This window comes from Oncorhynchus keta, chromosome 1 (genome assembly GCF_023373465.1).
Source record: "Oncorhynchus keta strain PuntledgeMale-10-30-2019 chromosome 1, Oket_V2, whole genome shotgun sequence".
In the NCBI taxonomy this organism is placed as follows: Eukaryota; Metazoa; Chordata; class Actinopteri; order Salmoniformes; family Salmonidae; genus Oncorhynchus; species Oncorhynchus keta.
In genome coordinates, this window is record NC_068421.1 from 77,503,216 (window position 1) to 77,521,481 (window position 18,266).

The 18,266-nt window shown below is 44.4% G+C and overlaps 2 protein-coding genes across 3 annotated transcripts in view; both read left to right on the plus strand.

Moving 5' to 3' along the window:
• Window positions 1-10,914, plus strand: part of arhgap39 (Rho GTPase activating protein 39) — a 197,321-nt gene extending 186,407 nt beyond the window's left edge. For both annotated transcript variants that reach the window (XM_052461380.1, XM_052461382.1), the window contains 4 exons: window positions 1,553-1,752; window positions 2,625-2,716; window positions 3,942-4,111; window positions 4,251-10,914. In XM_052461380.1, coding sequence (XP_052317340.1) covers window positions 1,553-1,752; window positions 2,625-2,716; window positions 3,942-4,111; window positions 4,251-4,445 — 657 coding nt within the window. In that variant the 3' untranslated portion in view covers window positions 4,446-10,914. The remainder of the gene's footprint in view (window positions 1-1,552; window positions 1,753-2,624; window positions 2,717-3,941; window positions 4,112-4,250) is intronic.
• Window positions 10,915-12,562: 1,648 nt separating this feature from the next.
• On the plus strand, window positions 12,563-17,486 carry LOC118393374 (GDP-L-fucose synthase-like). The gene is made up of 10 exons (XM_052461388.1): window positions 12,563-12,718; window positions 14,447-14,607; window positions 14,825-14,939; window positions 15,241-15,369; window positions 15,445-15,518; window positions 15,782-15,915; window positions 16,185-16,316; window positions 16,438-16,517; window positions 16,646-16,745; window positions 16,947-17,486. Exons 2-10 carry the CDS (start codon window positions 14,447-14,449, stop codon window positions 17,000-17,002), a joined length of 981 nt encoding a protein of 326 aa, XP_052317348.1. The 5' UTR covers window positions 12,563-12,718; the 3' UTR covers window positions 17,003-17,486.
• Window positions 17,487-18,266: the final 780 nt, after the last annotated feature.

The window sequence follows — 18,266 nt, forward strand, 5'->3', positions numbered from 1 at the left end:
ATCCTGTAACCATGCTCTCTTTTCCCCATCCTTTAACCATGCTCTCTTTTCCTCATCCTTTAACCATGCTCTCTTTTCCTCATCCTGTAACCATGCTCTCTTTTCCTCATCCTTTAACCATGCTCTCTTTTCCTCATCCTGTAACCATGCTCTCTTTTCCCCATCCTTTAACCATGCTCTCTTTTCCTCATCCTGTAACCATGCTCTCTTTTCCTCATCCTTTAACCATGCTCTCTTTTCCTCATCCTGTAACCATGCTCTCTTTTCCTCATCCTTTAACCATGCTCTCTTTTCCCCATCCTTTAACCATGCTCTCTTTTCCTCATCCTTTAACCATGCTCTCTTTTCCTCATCCTTTAATCATGCTCTCTTTTCCCCATCCTTTAACCATGCTCTCTTTTCCTCATCCTTTAACCATGCTCTCTTTTCCTCATCCTCCAAATCGAATCAAACTTTAAATGCACTTTAATACAGTTTGATTTGATTTAATCATATTCTTTAACTTTTCTTTTTGGTTGAGATGGAGTCTTGAATCCAACATATTTTTTCATTATGAATTTAGATACATTTATGAATACCATTATTTTTCAGTAAACACGCAGTTGCTAAACATAGTGTGTAATATGTGACTTTGGGCTTCGCCTCAAGAGCCGTAGTTTTATATTATGGCAGAATTGTTAATATTTGTTTACATTTTTTTTTAAACTGATATAACATTTACATAAGTTTTCAGACCCTTTACTCAGTACTTTGTTGAAACACCTTTAGCAGCAATTACAGCATTGAGTCTTGTTGGGTATGATGCTACAAGCTTGGCACACCTGTATTTGGGGAGTTTCTCCCATTCTTCTCTGCAGATCCTCTCAAGTTCTCTCAGGTTGGATGGGGACTGTTGCTGCAAAGCTATTTTCAGGTCTCCAGAGATGTTAGATTGGGTTCAAGTCTGAGCACTGGCTGGGCCACTCAAGGGCATTCAGAGATTTGTATTGAAGCAACTCCTGTATTGTCTTGGCTGTGTGTTCAGTGTCGTTGTCCTGTTGGAAGGTGAAACTTCTCCCCAGTCTGAGGTCTTGAGCACTCTGGAGCAGGTTTTCATCAAGGATCTCTCTGTACTTTGCTCCGTTCATCTTTGCCTCGATCCTGACTAGTCTCCCAGTCCCTGCCACTGAAAAACCAACCATTATAAAAGGTTAAAGATAGGTTTTAAATCAACTTGTGAATTGTATTGAATATAGCCATGTTCCCCCTTTGTATCTTAATGTCCAGTATAGGAAATCCTCATTTATAGAAAAAAAAACAAATGTACTCTAAATCTCTACCTGAAAAGGATGGGCCACCTCTCTGAACCTGGTTCCTCTCTAGGTTCCTTCCTTCTATGGAACTTTTCCAGGCCACTCTGCTTCTGCCTCTGCATTGCATGCTCTGGCATTTAGGCCGGATAACTTTAAGCACTTTGTGACAACTGCTGAAGTAAAAAGGGCTTTATAAAATACATTTGATTTATTGATTAATTCATAGATTGATTGACGTATCTGCCTGTGTTGTAATCCAGGGGTTGCAGAAGCCATGTTTGGAGGAGATTAAACACGCCAGGAACGCCATCTTCAGCCCCTCCATGTTTGGCTCTTCCCTGGAGGAAGTGATGTCACTGCAGAAGGAGCGTTACCCCGACAGCCAGCTGCCCTGGGTCCAGACACGCCTCTCTGAGGAGGTCCTGGGTCTTAATGGAGACCAAATAGAGGGCATCTTCAGGTCAGTACCTACCTCTCACTCACTAACACTAGGGAGAGAGGTAGGGAGGGCGAGAGGGAGGAGTGGAAGTGGGGTAAAGGGAAGGAGGGAGGAGTTAGTAGTATTAGACATGCCTGTCAGTGAAGATCCTGGGCCCAGATTCACAAAACACTTCTTACGCAAAAACTTAAGAAGTTTCTTAAGAAAAAAAAAAAGAAGTTCTATAGATAGTTCCTACGTGCAATTCCTCAACAATATCTTAAGATGTAATGATTTTCTTACAAATTTCTCAAATATCTTGTTGTTGTTAGGCAACCGTTTTAGCTAGCTATCTAGCTAGCAATGGCAATCATATTAGTATATTTCATACTGATATTACTGTTTTAAAACGTGTTCTTGGGTTTAAAATAATCAATACTGAAACTTTCAGATGAAGTTTGTGAGTGAAATAACATATTCAATTGTTTTCATGAGCTTTTTCTCTCACTGCCCTGAGTTTAAGACAATGGTCTATCTTGGAATTTCATTTCCAACAACTTTATTTTCAAGAATCTAATTTCTTCTTAACTTTTTGCTTACAGAGAAACAGAAGAAATAGCGCAAGAACATTTCCAATAACCTTTTTGAGGAATAGCAACTTTGCTTAACAAACATTTCGTTACACCCGCAATATCTGCTAAACACGTGTATATGACCAATAAAATAGTTCAGGAAAAAAGTCAGTTAAGAAGAAATATCTTAAGAAGGTTTTGTTAATCTGGGCCCTAGTACTTAATGGAGACCAAACAAAGGAAGAGCAATACATGAATGAGCTAGAGGGATTGGTAAAGGGATAGAAATGCTGTGAGGAAGGAAGGAGGAGTCTAATGTGTTTCTAACCCCTGACCTCACAGGGTTCCAGGTGACATAGATGAGGTCAATGCTCTCAAACTGCAAGTGGACCAATGGAAGATCCCCACGGACCTGGAGGACCCACACATCCCAGGTAATACACACACTATACACCAGTGATGGCTGGTGGCACTTTAAATGGGGAGTACGGGTACATAGTAATGGCTATGCGCCCTCCCCTAGCCCCAGGCCCTCCCTCTTCTCTCCCACCCCCCCACCCCCCTTCTCTCCCACCCCCCCTAGCCCCAGGGCCTCCGCCTTCTCTCCAACCCTCCCCTAGACCCAGGGCCTCCCCCTTCTCTTCAACCCTCCCCTAGCCCCAGGGCCTCCGCCTTCTCTTCAACCCTCCCCTAGCCCCAGGGCCTCCCCTTCTCTCCAACCCTCCCCTAGCCCCAGGGCCTCCCCCTTCTCTTCAACCCTCCCCTAGCCCCAGGGCCTCCGCCTTCTCTTCAACCCTCCCCTAGCCCCAGGGCCTCCGCCTTCTCTTCAACCCTCCCCTAGCCCCAGGGCCTCCACCCTCTCTCCAACCCTCTCCTAGCCCCAGGGCCTCCGCCCTCTCTCCAACCCTCCCCTAGCCCCAGGGCCTCCGCCCTCTCTCCAACCCTCCCCTAGCCCCAGGGCCTCCACCCTCTCTCCAACCCTCCCCTAGCCCCAGGGCCTCCCCCTTCTCTCCAACCCTCTCCTAGCCCCAGGGCCTCCCCCTTCTCTCCAACCCTCTCCTATCCCCAGGCCCTCTGCGGTGCTCTAATTCTCTCTGAATATTAATAGCCCCAACACCAAAGCATGTTAGGAGCTGCAGCAGCAGGTCAACATGATTGGATGACCCACCCCCAGCACACACACACACATTCCCCCCACCACACTGACACACTGAATGGGCCCGCTGCTAAACTACTGCAATTTTTATAAATAACAATCAAATAGATTTCATAGCGGAAAAGAAGGAGCAATCCTGTGTGGAGGTTGGCAGAGGTCATCATCCGTCACAACTCTATTACCAACACAGACATGGATGAGCACACACTCACACATAGAGAAGTGCCATGGTGTTCTTCTGGTCTGTTCTGTGTGTGATTAAGGCATTAGTGTCAGTGCGTAGAGGGGGGCTGTGTGTCTGACCACTCAACTGTTTCTGTCTCTTGATTGGACTGTCAATGAATTTGTAAAAAAAATTGACTTACACTGTACATACAGATTGCTAGAGCCCAAAAATAACTATTTCTCACCGTCTCCCTTTTCCAATTCTACCTATTTTCCCCTTCTCTCTCCCCCCTCTCTGCTCCCCTTATTCCCACCCCACCCCCCGACAACCCAACCAGCCTCTCTGTTGAAGTTGTGGTACAGGGAGTTGGAGGAGCCGTTGATTCCTCATGAGTTCTATGAGGAGTGTATCACTCACTATGATGACCCTGAGGCTGCAGTCAACGTAGTGATGGGTCTTCCTCACATCAACAAACTGGTGCTCTGCTACCTCATACGCTTTCTACAGGTAACACACACACCATCTGCTCCAAACTCATCTTCTGTTCCAAATACACACTATCAACTTCAACATCACCCACTTCCTATAGGTAGCAAACACACACACAATCAAACACACCCATCATCATCTCTCTCTCTCCCTCCAGGTGTTTGGCCAGCCTGCCAACGTGGTGATCACTAAGATGGATGTGAACAACCTGGCCATGGTGATGGCCCCTAACTGCCTGCGTTGCCAGTCAGACGACCCACGCATCATCTTTGAGAACACACGCAAAGAGATGTCCTTCATCCGCGTGCTCATCCAGCGCCTCGACACTAGCTTCATGGACAGATTGCTATAGCCCCCCAAACCCTGCTCCATCACCCCAGGCCAACGACACAGGACCCCCATTGCCCTGCTATATCCCCCCAAACCCTGCTCCTGTACCCCAGCCAATGACACAGGACCCCCACCTCCCTGCTATAGCCCCCCCAAACCCTGTTCCTATACCCCAGCCAATGACACAGGACCCCCACCTCCCTGCTATAGCCCCCCAAACCCTGCCTCTGCACCCCAGGCCAACGACACAGGACCCCCATTACCCTGCTATAGCCCCCCAAACCCTGCTCCTATACCCCAGCCAATGACACAAGACCCCCACCTCCCTGCTATAGCCCCCCCCAAACCCTGCCTCTGCACCCCAGGCCAACGACATAGGACCCCAACCACCCTGCTATAGCCCCCCAAAACCCAACTCCTGTACCCCAGGCCAATGATACAGGACCCCCACCTCCCTGCTATAGCCCCCCCAAACCCTGCTCCTGTACCCCAGGGCAATGACACGGGACCACCTCCTTCCCCCTCCCTGTTATAGCCCCCCAAACCCTGCTCCTGTACCTCAGACCAACATCATCAGACCCCAATCCCCTTCCCTGCTATAGCCCCCCACTTTTAACTTCTCAACCAGAAACAACCACACAGGATGCCCCCCAACTTCGACTGTACCCTTAAACCTCCCAAGGCCCCACCGGCCCCCCAGACCCTGCTATAGCCCCCCAACAATAACTGTACCCCCGACCAACTAGTTGGGACATCCCCCAACTTCAACTACTGCCCATTAAACCCAGCTGTAACCTCCCAACTTCAACTACTGCCCGCTAAACCCAGCTATAACCTCCCAACTTCAACTACTGCCCGCTAAACCCAGCTATAACCTCCCAACTTCAACTACTGCCCGCTAAACCCAGCTATAACCTCCCAACTTCAACTACTGCCCGCTAAACCCAGCTATAACCTCCCAACTTCAACTTCTACCCACTAAACCCAGCTGTAACTTCCCGACTTCAACTATTGTCCGCTAAACCCAGCTGTAACCTCCCAACTTCAACTACTGCCCACTAAACCCAGCTATAACCTCCAACTTCAACTACTGCCCACAAACCCAGCTATAACCTCCCAACTTCAACTACTGCCCGCTACCCAGCTATAACCTCCCAACTTCAACTACTGCCCACTAAACCCAGCTATAACCTCCCAACTTCAACTACTGCCCACTAAACCCAGCTATAACCTCCCAACTCCAACTACTGCCCACTAAACCCAGCTATAACCTCCCAACTTCAACTACTGCCCACTAAACCCAGCTATAAACTCCCAACTTCAACTACTGCCCACTAAACCCAGCTATAACCTCCCAACTTCAACTACTGCCTGCTAAACCCAGCTATAACCTCCCAACTTCAACTACTGCCCACTAAACCCAGCTATAACCTCCCAACTTCAACTACTGCCCACTAAACCCAGCTATAACCTCCCAACTTCAACTACTGCCCACTAAACCCAGATATAACCTCCCAACTTCAACTACTGCCCACTAAACCCAGATATAACCTCCAACTTCAACTACTGCCCACTAAACCCAGATATAACCTCCCAACTTCAACTACTGCCCACTAAACCCAGCTATAACCTCCCAACTCCAACTACTGCCCACTAAACCCAGCTATAACCTCCCAACTTCAACTACTGCCCGCTAAACCCCACTGTAACCTCCCAACTTCAACTACTGCCCGCTAAACCCAGCTATAACCTCCCAACTTCAACTACTGCCCGCTAAACCCAGCTATAACCTCCCAACTTCAACTACTGCCCACTAAACCCAGCTATAACCTCCCAACTTCAACTACTGCCCGCTAAATCCAGCTATAACCTCCCAACTTCAACTACTGCCCACTAAACCCAGCTATAACCTCCCAACTTCAACTACTGGCCCCCAAACCAGGATGACCCCTATCTCCCAGGCGGAGTCTCATCCCAGTCTGAGCCTGACCCCTCTACCGCCACTCTACACACAGGGACTTGCATCGCACAGACATTGTACAGGGTTACACACACACTCACCTAGACATACTCTCACATGTACATTTATTGACACACACACACATACTCTCACTTCTATAGTACACATCCATATACACAATGACAATGCTTAGAGTGACAAATGGCTGACCAACACAGTACAAGATCGATGGGATCAACCTATATCATTATTGAGATATACTCAGCCTACTATTGTCATAAATACACACAATGTCGCACGCACACACACACACACACACACACACACACACACACACACACACACACACACACACACAGCTGTTTGGCTCCCTACCCACCCAAATGGCTATCACTGTCCGACATGTTTTGGTGCTGTCCACTCCCCAGTCCCCGCCTCTCTCCCAATACAAACCAATCACGTCTGCTTCCCCCTTCGTGATTCCCTGTGAGTTCTCAAATCAGTCCACCTATCAGCTCCAAGCCTAGTGAAACATTCACACTGCCATGAAGTCCCGTTTATCTGTCTGCACTGTTGTCACCAACCAACTAATGTCGATAAAGTTATTTTATTTTGGACGGCGGTGGCTGATCCAGGACAGGTTTTAGAGGGGATCACCGCAGCACTGCCAATCAACTGTGTCTGTCGCAACAGGAAGGGATGTCAGACACTGTTCCACAGGACTTCCTGTGAGACTTTCGAAATACTGATTTATCCCCTGCACCTCCTACCACCCATCCCCTTGGCCATAGCCACTTTTGCCCCCTTCACCCCTCTGACCCCCCAGACAACCACACAACCTCACCCTCCCCTCACCTCTCCTCACTCAACCCTCTTCACCCATCTTCAGCCCTTCTCACTCACCCCTCTTCACTCCTCTTCAGCCCTCTTCAGCTCACCTCACTCACCCCTTTTCACCCCTCTTCAGCCCTCTTCACCCCTCCTCATCCCTCTTCACCCCTCTTCACCCCTCTTCATTCCTTTTCACCCCTCTTCATTCCTCTTCACTCCTTTTCATTAATTTTCACCCCTCTTCATTCCTCTTCACCCCTCTTAATTTCTCTCCACCCCTCTTCATTCCTTTTCACCCCTCTTCATTCCCCTTCACCCTTCTTCATTCCCCTCCACCCCTCTTCATTCCTCTTCACCCCTCTTCACCCATCTTCACCTCTCTTCATTCCACTTCACCCCTCTTCATTCCACTTCACTCCTCTTCACCCCTCTTCTTTCCTATTCACCCCTCTTCATTCCCCTCCACCCTTCTTCATTCCTCTTCACCCCTCCATGCATCTTCATTCCCCTCCACCCATCTTCATGCCTCTTCACCCCTCTTCATTCCACTTCACCCCTCTTCATTCCCCTCCACCCCTCTTCATTCCTCTTCACCCCTCTTCATTCATCTTCATTCCCCTCCACCCCTCTTCATTCCTCTTCACCCCTCTTCATTCCTCTTCACCCCTCTTCATTCCTCTTCACCCCTCTTCATTCCCCTCCACCCCTCTTCATTCCTCTTCACCCCTCTTCATTCCTCTTCACCCCTCTTCATTCATCTTCATTCCCCTCCACCCCTCTTCATTCCGCTTCACCCCTCTTCATTCCTCTTCACCCCTCTTCATTCCTCTTCACCCCTCTTCATTCCCCTCCACCCCTCTTCATTCATCTTCACCCCTCTTCATTCATCTTCACCCCTCTTCATTCCCCTCCACCCCTCTTCACACCTCTTCATTCATCTTCATTCCCCTCCACCCCTCTTCATGCCTCTTCACCCCTCTTCATTCCCCTCCACCCCTCTTCATTCCTCTTCACCCGTCATCATTCCCCTCCACCCCTCTTCATTCCTCTTCACCCCTCTTCTTTCCTCTTCATTCATCTTCACCCCTCTTCATTCCTCTTCACCCCTCTTCATTCCTCTTCACCCCTCTTCATTCATCTTCACCTACCCCCCCTACACATCCTCAAGACTACATACACCTCCATTCCCTCATACTGACATGATTTCTGAATGTCTAAATTGAGATCCGTCCACCTCTGTCTGTTTTTCTGTCTGTATGTATTTTACTCTGTCTGTTGTTTACAAATGTACATGTCTGTCTCCATCTACAGGTTGTCAGAGTACTGTCTGTCTTTTGGACCCGTACAAAAGTATGTTTTCTATTAGCAGATGTGACTTGGTATGGATTATTATTTTTAAAGATATGTTTTTTGTTTTATTAATTGATGATTTGTTGTATTTAACAGAGTTTTAATGTTTTTTAACCCACTGTTTTATATAATTTAATTTATTTGTATTTATTTCAGCAATATTTCCTTAATGCCTTCTTCATAGACAGTATACTTTAGGGTTCAAAATGTCTGTGTCTGTCTCCCAAATGGCACCCTATTCCTTTATAATACACTTATTTTTGTCCAAAATAGTGCACTAGTATAGGGAATAGGATGCACATTGTCTTTATGTTTCTTTGAATGAATGTGTGTGTATGTGCAGGCATGTATGTGCTTGTGTGTGTTTTCAATATAACAGGGCATATACATCACATGTTCATATGCACATACATGTTGATATGTGACCCTGATATGTACAGTAGGTGTCTCTGTGTGTCTGAGAGTTAAGTCCTGCTGTGGTTTTTAGTTCTGTTCATTTGTGTTACATTTTTTGGTGACAGGTTTATAGGAATGGATGCTTGTGAACCTCCCATCCCTTGAGACCACCATGCTCACACACACCATCCTTAGCCTAATTATTATTATGGCAGAAGGACTCTCATGCTCTTGCATTCACGGAATCTCTCATACACTAACATATTGTGTGTGTGTGTGTATTTGAAGCCCTCATACACTAACATATTCTGTGTGTGTATTTGAAGCCCTCATACACTAACACATTGTGTGTGTGTGTGTGTGTGTTTGTGTGTGTGTGTGTACTTGAAGCTTTCACACAATCACATATTGCGTGTGTGTGTATTTGAATCTCTCATACACTCAGGTATTGTGTGTGTGTGTACTTGAAGCTTTCACACAATCACATATTGCGTGTGTGTGTATTTGGCGCTATCATACACTCAAATATTGCGTGTGTGTATTTGTGGTTGAATGATCTTTTCTTTGTTAAACTGGGTGTATGTGACAATAAAAAACATCTCAATCTAAAGAGATAAAGTGGATCAGTGAAGGAGAGAGAGAGAGAGTTATGTTTCCTCTGTCACCCTACCCCACTGCATCCTGATACACACTCACACACACACACACACACACACACACACACACACACACACACACACACTACACAGAACATGACCAACGTGTACATTGGACCACTGTACAGACCAACGTGGAAAATACAACAAGATTGCCATAACAACACAAGTAAATAAAGCATCACACGTACAGTACGTAACTATGGAAACAGCTGTGGAAATAATTGTATCAACAGGGTGTTGTTGGTTTTTGTTTGTATTATTATGTTCTGGGTGTGAGCCAGACAATGATGGTCAAGTTTTTTGATAGAGGTCTCTTTCTTCATCTGTGAGTTGGCCTTCTTAGTGTTTCTCTAAAGAACATTTAAACAACAGAAATTTGTGCCATCTTCAGCTCTTCCTATGATCAATTAAGTGTCCCAAATGGCACCATATTCCTTATATATTGCACTACTTTTGACATAAACCTGGTGGGCTCTGGTCAAAAGTAGCACATTATATAGGGAGCAGGGTGCCATTTGGGAGGTACACTAAATGTTTCTTTACCAAGACAACTGCAACACTTCTGGCCGCTGATACATTTAGCTCTGGGGACTTGTTTCCCAAGCAAAGATGCTATAGAAATATAAGATATCATAGACAGGATGATAGTGTAACTAGTCATGTGTGTGTGTGCGTGCGTGCGTGTGTGCGTGTGTGCGTGTGTGTGTGTGTGTGTGTGTGTGTGTGTGTGTGTGTGTGTGTGTGTGTGTGTGTGTGTGTGTGTGTGTGAACAGTAGATAGAATAGAATGCAGTGATGTCATGCATTGACCCAGCAAATTGATCGAATCAGCATGCAGAACTTTGGGTCACTACTCTTTTAAAAACATAAAGTTACTAAAAAAACAAAACATGAGAAAATCTACATCAAATACTTACAGAAAGGATTTACAATATTTAGCTTTAAAAAAATCCACTTATAAGAGATATGATTTGAAATCTCTTAAATATCTTTGTTTTTAATGATTACTGTTGGTTCTCATTTTTATTTGTTGCTACACATGTTCTTCTTATAGTCAGTGTCCATACTGTTATAATTATTAATGTCATTAAAATGACTGATATTGAACATAAGTAAGGTGGGAGTCAGCTGCTATGTACTCTGTACTCCTCACCTCCTCTTCTTCCTCTTCCACCTCCCTGCTCCTCAACGTTTTATTTTCTATTTTAACGTCAGCTGTATGTCAATCACTCTGTTGGAGAGAAGACTTGGGAATTAAAATGGACATTGTTTAATAAACTATTCAAATGTGAAATATCCCTGGTTTGTGTGACACTTTTATTAACTAACACAGTGACAGTCCATGATTTTCATTGTTGTCTCCCAGGTCAATATACCAATGCACCATGTATAATTTTGTCTAGGGTTGCAAAATTCTGGGAACTTTCTTAGGTTTTTCTGAAATCCTGGTTCGGGGATTCTGGATGTCCTGCTTGTTCCCATCTGATTCAGAGAATGTTGCTACCCGCATTTTGGAAAATCTGAGAATTTCGGGGAAAGTTAAAGGGACAGTGCAGCTTTAAAAAATCGAATTGGTTCCCTAACTCCCACACAATCAGACTGAGCATTTCAAGGGCCAAAGGAAGCTCATGGAAATTAATGATAACAAATATATGTTGGAGTTATTTTCATTAAATAAACACATACGGATTTATTAGACATACAGTGATGATTTTTTTTATATAAAGACTGCATGGGGGCTTAACTGAATGTTGCCACCCTAATTCTGAGTAAAGTCCTCTAGTGCAGACTGGCCTGGATCATAGAGGATTATGAGACTGGTGGTAATTGTGGTAAATATCCACTTGTAATTTGGTAATCTGGACAGTTATTTTGTCATTTTTATTTATTTGTTACGTTTATTTGGCTGGGACAATGTACATCAAAAACAAATCTCAGAGCACTGAGAAAACATGTGTTGCACCAGATTTAGTTAATAGCTCATTTTCATCTCGTCCCTAAAGCATCTAGACATACAGTGCATTCGGAAAGTATTCAGACCCCTTTACTTTGTTTTCTTACTTTACAGCCTCATTCTAAAATTGCAACAACAACAAAAATCCTCATCAATCTACACATAATTCCCCATAATGACAACGCAAAAACAGGGTTTTTTCTGTGTGTGTGTGCAAATGTATTAAAAATAAAAAACTGAAATACCTTATTTACATAAGTTTTCAGACCATTTGCTGTGAGACTCGAAATTGAGATCAGGTGCATCCTGTTTACATTGATCATCCACAAAGTGTAGAAAAAGTCAAGGGGTCTGAATAATTTCCGAATGCACTGTAGGTGAACTTCTAGCAATGGAAACATTATACAAAAAAAACATTATGCACATACAGTAAAAAAAATTATAATAGAACAGAGATCAGGACATAGAGACATGTTTCCTCAAGGTTTATGCCGAGGTGTTTGAATTCTGAGGCCGTTTTGATCTTTTGTCCATATATGAGGATATGGGAGTAGACCTGCTGCTTTTTAATAGATGAAGAAATACATGGCTACTGTTTTTCCCACATTTAGGGTGAGCCAGGATTTGTTGAGCCATTGTGAAACATTCTCAACTGCCACTTGCTCAGCTCTCTTTCCATAAATGTAGATAACCACCTGTCTGCAAACATCTGGAACTCCACTCCATGGCACACGGAAGAAGGAAGGTCATAAAACATATATAGGCTGAACAACAGGGGCCCAAAGATTGGAAATTGAATCGCAACAAGGAAACAGTCATGTGTTAGTCATATGTCAACCTGCCAATATGTAAAACCTGTGCACCTTGCTGAGTGCTGAGAACTCGATTGTCTCGGGGGTGAATTTCCTCTAGGAAGGGCCTTTACAGATCTAGGATCAGCTTCCTTTCCCAGTCATCCTTTACCATTGGTGGAGAAAATGCAAAACTGACCCCAAATCGTGTTTCCCCCCTGTTCAGCTGGAGGCGGGACTCGCCAAAATAGTTTCGTCATCATCTTAACCAGCTCATTTGGACTGGAATCCGGTCATGGAAGCTTCTGACTTCATAGCTAGTAGCTAGAAGAAGAATCAAGCTCTGGAGTAACTGGTAAGCAGAATTGTTTTTATGTAACTGTAGCTAACTAAAAATCGTAGTTTTTATCCCATAAAGGGTGCTATCTAAAAGAGAAATTTGATTGAAGTTGTACTGTTTACAAGTCTTGCTATGCGAACAGTATCCTCTTTTGGTAACTACTTTTTATGTATTCTTTACCTTTATTTAACTAAGCAAGTCAGTTAAAAACCAATTCATATTTTGAATTACGGCCTAGGAACAGTGTGTTAACTGTCTTGTTCAGAGGGAGAACGACAGATTTGAACCTCGTCAGCTCGGGATTTGGATCTTGGGGGGGGTTGAAGCGTATTTACTACATTTCTATACGATTTAGAAACATGCTATTTGGAGAACAGCAAAAACAAACAAATGACCCCAGTCATTAATTAGCCATATAACCGCAGGATTAGGTTTAAAGGTCTGTGGGTCGGCATATACAGTAACCACTACTCAAACGCGTCATAAATTGACTCATTTACTTATGGAACGACGCATACAGTGAAACATGACGTACATGTATAAAAACACGCTATGAAGTCCCAACAAGGCCGACTTCAAATACCAACAGGTTATTTTTTTTCACCATAAAATTGCACCTGTAGGATTGCAAACATCAACCCATCGCCTTTGCAGACTAATGAGAGATGGTGGGCTACTATTCCTAATGTGATGAGTAGATTTCAGTGCGTTATATTATTAGCTTAAATTATGACAATCACCATTAGCAAAACAACCCGATTTGGGCCCGGTTTCACAAAACATTTTATGGCTAAATACATCGTAACCGCCGATAACTTCCGAACAAAGTTGACAATAAATAAAAAGTTGCCAATGTCTTTGCAATTGATACAAACAAGCGATGTATATAACATGATTCAAATGAAAACCGAGGTGACTGCATTAAATATAAATACTATAGCTAGCCTACTGCCTTTCTAAACTGCCTATCATCTAAAGCTGTTGAGGACCATCGCCCAATAATTGCCAGTCGTAGTAGGAAAGATGCATCTTTAAAACACTCGTAGTTTAAGCCTAAATTCCATCACTATCGGGTAATGCAGGTGTCAGCACGTATGACATATAGACATAATTAGACGTTTCTTCTCCGTTCGTTGCAAGGAAAAATGTCGCCTTTTATAAACGCATTACATGCAATTCTACTACACTATTATGACTGGAGAGGATAAGCAACATGTTTTTTTCCTTCCTATGACACAAATTATAGCCTACTTTGCTGACACTAACAAACAGATCAGTAAAAACGACCTTGTTGCAACCATTTGAATTGGTTGAATTTTGAGATCTTGTGATTGGCCTCGGCAGACCTATTAACTGTCTTTCACTGCGTGCTGCAACCAACCTGAACTTGTGTAGACATAGTACATGTAAATGCATAACACTCCAATTAGTGTGATATGTTACCTTTCGTATGGTATGTCCATCCTCCATTGATGCACCCCAATCCTTTGAGAAACTGTAGAATAGGTTTATATTACCTAGGCCTACTTTCTGTGTACAGATGTAGTCTTCAGCTCTGTTAGTAACTCTTGTTTAATTGATCATTGAATACATCAGTCATTTCAGGAGAAATCCTTTGTAAAACTTTAGCCTACTTTCAGAGCACATGACCTGCAGATTGTAAGCATTTCACTCTTTGTTTCTGTGTTTCTCTCTCCTTCGCTTTCTTTCTTGACCCCCCTATTTTCCTCCCCCTCTGTGCAGATGGGAGATAGCATGGTGGATCAGAGCAGTCCTATGCGGGTGTTGGTGACTGGGGGGACTGGTCTGGTGGGTAGGGCCATAGAACATGTTGTCAAAGAAGAGGGAGGAGCGCGGGAGGGAGAGGAGTGGATCTTCCTCTCCTCTAAGGATGCAAATCTCATGTGAGAGCTACACGCGCACACACATACGCACTCACACATAGACAGACACACATGGTATGCATACACGCACATGTATATACACAAACAACACACACACACACACACACACCTGACCCTCTCCCGCCTCAGTGCTAACTGTGGGTGCCTTTGTAGCCCAGCCTCTGAGTCTTTGAAAAGTCAAGCTGACGTGTGTGTGGGTTTGTGTATGCTCACTCAGGGACATGGGTGAGACGCAGGCTGTGTTTTTGAAGCACCAGCCCACCCACGTCATCCACCTGGCAGCCATGGTGGGAGGGCTCTTCAAGAACATGAGGGCCAACCTAGACTTCTGGGTAAGAGAAGGGGATTCAGGGGTTGTAATGACAGAGGCTGCATCTCCAGAAGTGTGCACTTGCTCAATTTCTCACCTTATTTTGAAAATGGTGGAAATTGCCATGAAAAGGACTTGATGTTTATTTACCGATTTTAAGCTTAATCCCAATTGGTACTCTATTCACTATGGGCCCTGGTCAAAGGTAGTACATTACTAACTAGTTCATAGGGTGCTAATTGGGAACCTGATTCAACTGGTTCCATGTGTGTGATTGTGTTCATGTTTATTTACCAACGTATTCATCCATGTGTGTTCTCCAGAGGAACAACATCTACATCAATGACAACGTCCTGCAGGCAGCCCACGAGGTGGATGCTGTCAGGGTGGTCTCCTGTCTCTCCACCTGCATTTTCCCTGATAAGACCACCTATCCCATCAATGAGACCATGGTAACGGGTGTCTGTGTTTGTGTGTGTGTGTGTTGTAGACATGATGGTAGTTGACTATCTCTTATTATCTTGCAGATCCACAACGGCCCTCCTCACGAGTCTAACTTTGGCTACTCCTATGCTAAGAGAATGATCGATGTCCACAATAGGTGTGTTGGTATTTTATTGAACCTTCATTTAACCAGGAAGTCTTCTTTTACAAGGGAAGTGTGTGTGCACAGCTTCCCTATTTTGCTATAGATGTCCTCTGCGGGCCCATCCAGAACGATCTTGTGGGTCTCCTGTACCCTTGACCCTTTAGCTGCTCAGTGACCTCTAGAAGGGAGTCAATATAATCTGTGTATATTCAATAATAGTGTGTGTGTGTGTTCAATGTTTGTGGATTATGTTGAGGTGTGTGTTTGTCTTGCAGGGCGTATCACCAGCAGCGTGGGCGATGCTACACAGCAGTGATACCGACCAATGTGTTTGGCCCCCATGATAACTTCAACATCGAGGATGGACATGTACTTCCAGGCCTCATACACAAAGCCTACATTGCTCAGAGTAAGATGACTACACAACACTTACTGTTAACTATCACTCTCTAGTTATTTATTCTTCAGCTAACTGTTTTAATCTATACACTATACCTCCCTACAAGGATCGGTATAGCCACATTCCTTCACGTGTGTGTGTGTGTGTGTGTGTGTGTGTGTGTGTGTGTGTGTGTGTGTGTGTGTGTGTGTGTGTGTGTGTGTGTGTGTGTGTGTGTGTGTGTGTGTGTGTGTGTGTGTGTGTGTGTGTGTGTGTGTGTGTGTGTGTGTGTGTGTTAGAGGAGGGTAGTCCATTGGTGGTGTGGGGCTCAGGAACTCCCAGAAGGCAGTTCATCTACTCATTGGATCTGGCTCGTCTCTTCCTCTGGGTGCTGAGAGAGTACCCTGAGGTGGACCCCATCATACTGTCTGGTGAGCATACACACACTCTGACTTTCTCTCTCTCGTACTCACACATACTCTCGATCTCACACACACATTTAACAACAGTATTTTCAGGCTTCAGCGTTCATTCTCCCTGTCTGTATTTTAGTTGGTGAGGAGGAGGAGGTGTCCATTAAGGAGGCAGCAGAGGGTGTTGTCGAGGCACTGGGGTTCAAAGGTCAAGTGACTGTATCCTTTCACCTAGGTGCATGTCCAGATCTACAGCTCAAACACAGTCCCTCTTTCTCTTTCATACTCACTTGCTCTCACACACTGTCAGTCATTCAGTGTTTGATTCCTTAACCCCTGATGTTCAGTATGACAGAACTAAAGCAGACGGTCAATTCAAGAAGACAGCCAGCAACGCCAAGCTGCTGCGGTACCGCCCCAACTTCACCTTTACCCCCTTCAAACAAGGTACCTACCTCCCCAACACCAGCAATTTGAAAAGCCCCAAAAGTAGATTGTTTTGGTTAAATGCACAAATAAATGTGCACAATATCATATATGTATTCTGCCATCTTTATGCATGTTCACCACTGACATCAAATAAAGATGTCTGCTGTTTAGTTTCTGACGCTGAGTCTCCTATCCCCCCCACCCCCAATTCACACACAGCCTTGAAGGAGACATGTGATTGGTTCGTGGCCAATTACGACACCGCCCGCAAGTGAAGATTCCTCAAATGAGATTGGCTGTTAGGAAACCAGTCCCAGGAAGAGGGGACTGTGATGGAGGGGTCAGGAGGAGTGGAGTTGAAGGTTCTAGAACTGACTGGAATTACCCACCTATGATGTAACATGTGTCCCAAATAGTACCCTATTTCCTATCTTGTCTGGAGTGACCAGCAGGACTCCTATCTCCTCTATAACCATGTCTATACTATATGACTAGAGTGGGTATAATGGACTTAAACTAGTTCTTTGTCCATAGGATTTCTTCTATGTCCACCCAATATGGCAACAAAATAGAATTTTCCACAAATAAATAGTTGTGCTGCCATTTTGAGTGGGTTGTTCACTACTCAATTTGTCTGCTGTATCATATAGAATACCGGGTGGTTTTGGATATGTTCTTTTATATCTGTCTTTACTAAATACAACTGTGCAATATGTACATGAGTGGTGGGCTGAGAGAATAAATCAATGTTTATTTTAACTGCCGAGTCTGGGTGTCATTTTAGCACTACTTTGAGTCTGGTTTTAGTGTAGAACAGTGTTTTGTGGCTCTGGGGTGAAGTTTTCCCAAGGTTCAGAACCTGGATCAGCTTACCCTAACCACTAGTGGGTATTATCAACCAGATCTGCGTCAAGGGGTAACTTCATTCAGTCAGACCTGCCAACATGCACGCATTTTGCGTACCAGGTAGGCAATTCTCTGTCCGTGTACGCAGGTACGAAATCCGAGTTAAAAGTACGCAGAAATGAATAGGGCCTGATTTTTTTTGTTTGACATTTTTATATAAACATTTATCCACTGAGAATCTAACATCCCGATTCTCGAGCTGCAGCATACAGATGTACGGAGTTTGTCAACGGACAAGATGATAAATACATAATTATTTGCCGTAACGACCCCGTGTCTGCGCCTTCTGTTTGCTGTGATGTTGAGTTGGCCGACTGTCAGCAGTACGTAAACACATGGACAAATCCCCTTTCGACTCCGTTTGTGGCATTTGCCAGTGAAATAATTTAACTGCAAATAGGACAAATAACTGGTCGCATTTGTGATGTACATTTAATTCTGCATCTCAGTAGTTGTCTTTTCCACGTAACATTACGAGGATCACGCGACCTGATATAAATACAGTTAGTCTGTTCCACGTCACAAAAAGCATTACACAAGTATAACAAAAAATATGGGCATTGAATGGAGTCGGGAGTTTAGAAGACTGCACGATAAAGAATGAATAAGTGTCCGGTATCAGCTATAGAGGCA

Coding starts and splice junctions, on each gene's coding strand:
- LOC118393374 (XM_052461388.1), top strand. CDS start 14,447: ATGGGAGATAGCATGGTGGATCAGAGCAGTCCTATGCGGGTGTTGGTG. Junction 15,916..16,184: donor CAAAGCCTACATTGCTCAGA/GTAAGATGACTA, acceptor TGTGTGTGTTAG/AGGAGGGTAGTCCATTGGTG. Junction 16,518..16,645: donor GGTTCAAAGGTCAAGTGACT/GTATCCTTTCAC, acceptor CCTGATGTTCAG/TATGACAGAACTAAAGCAGA.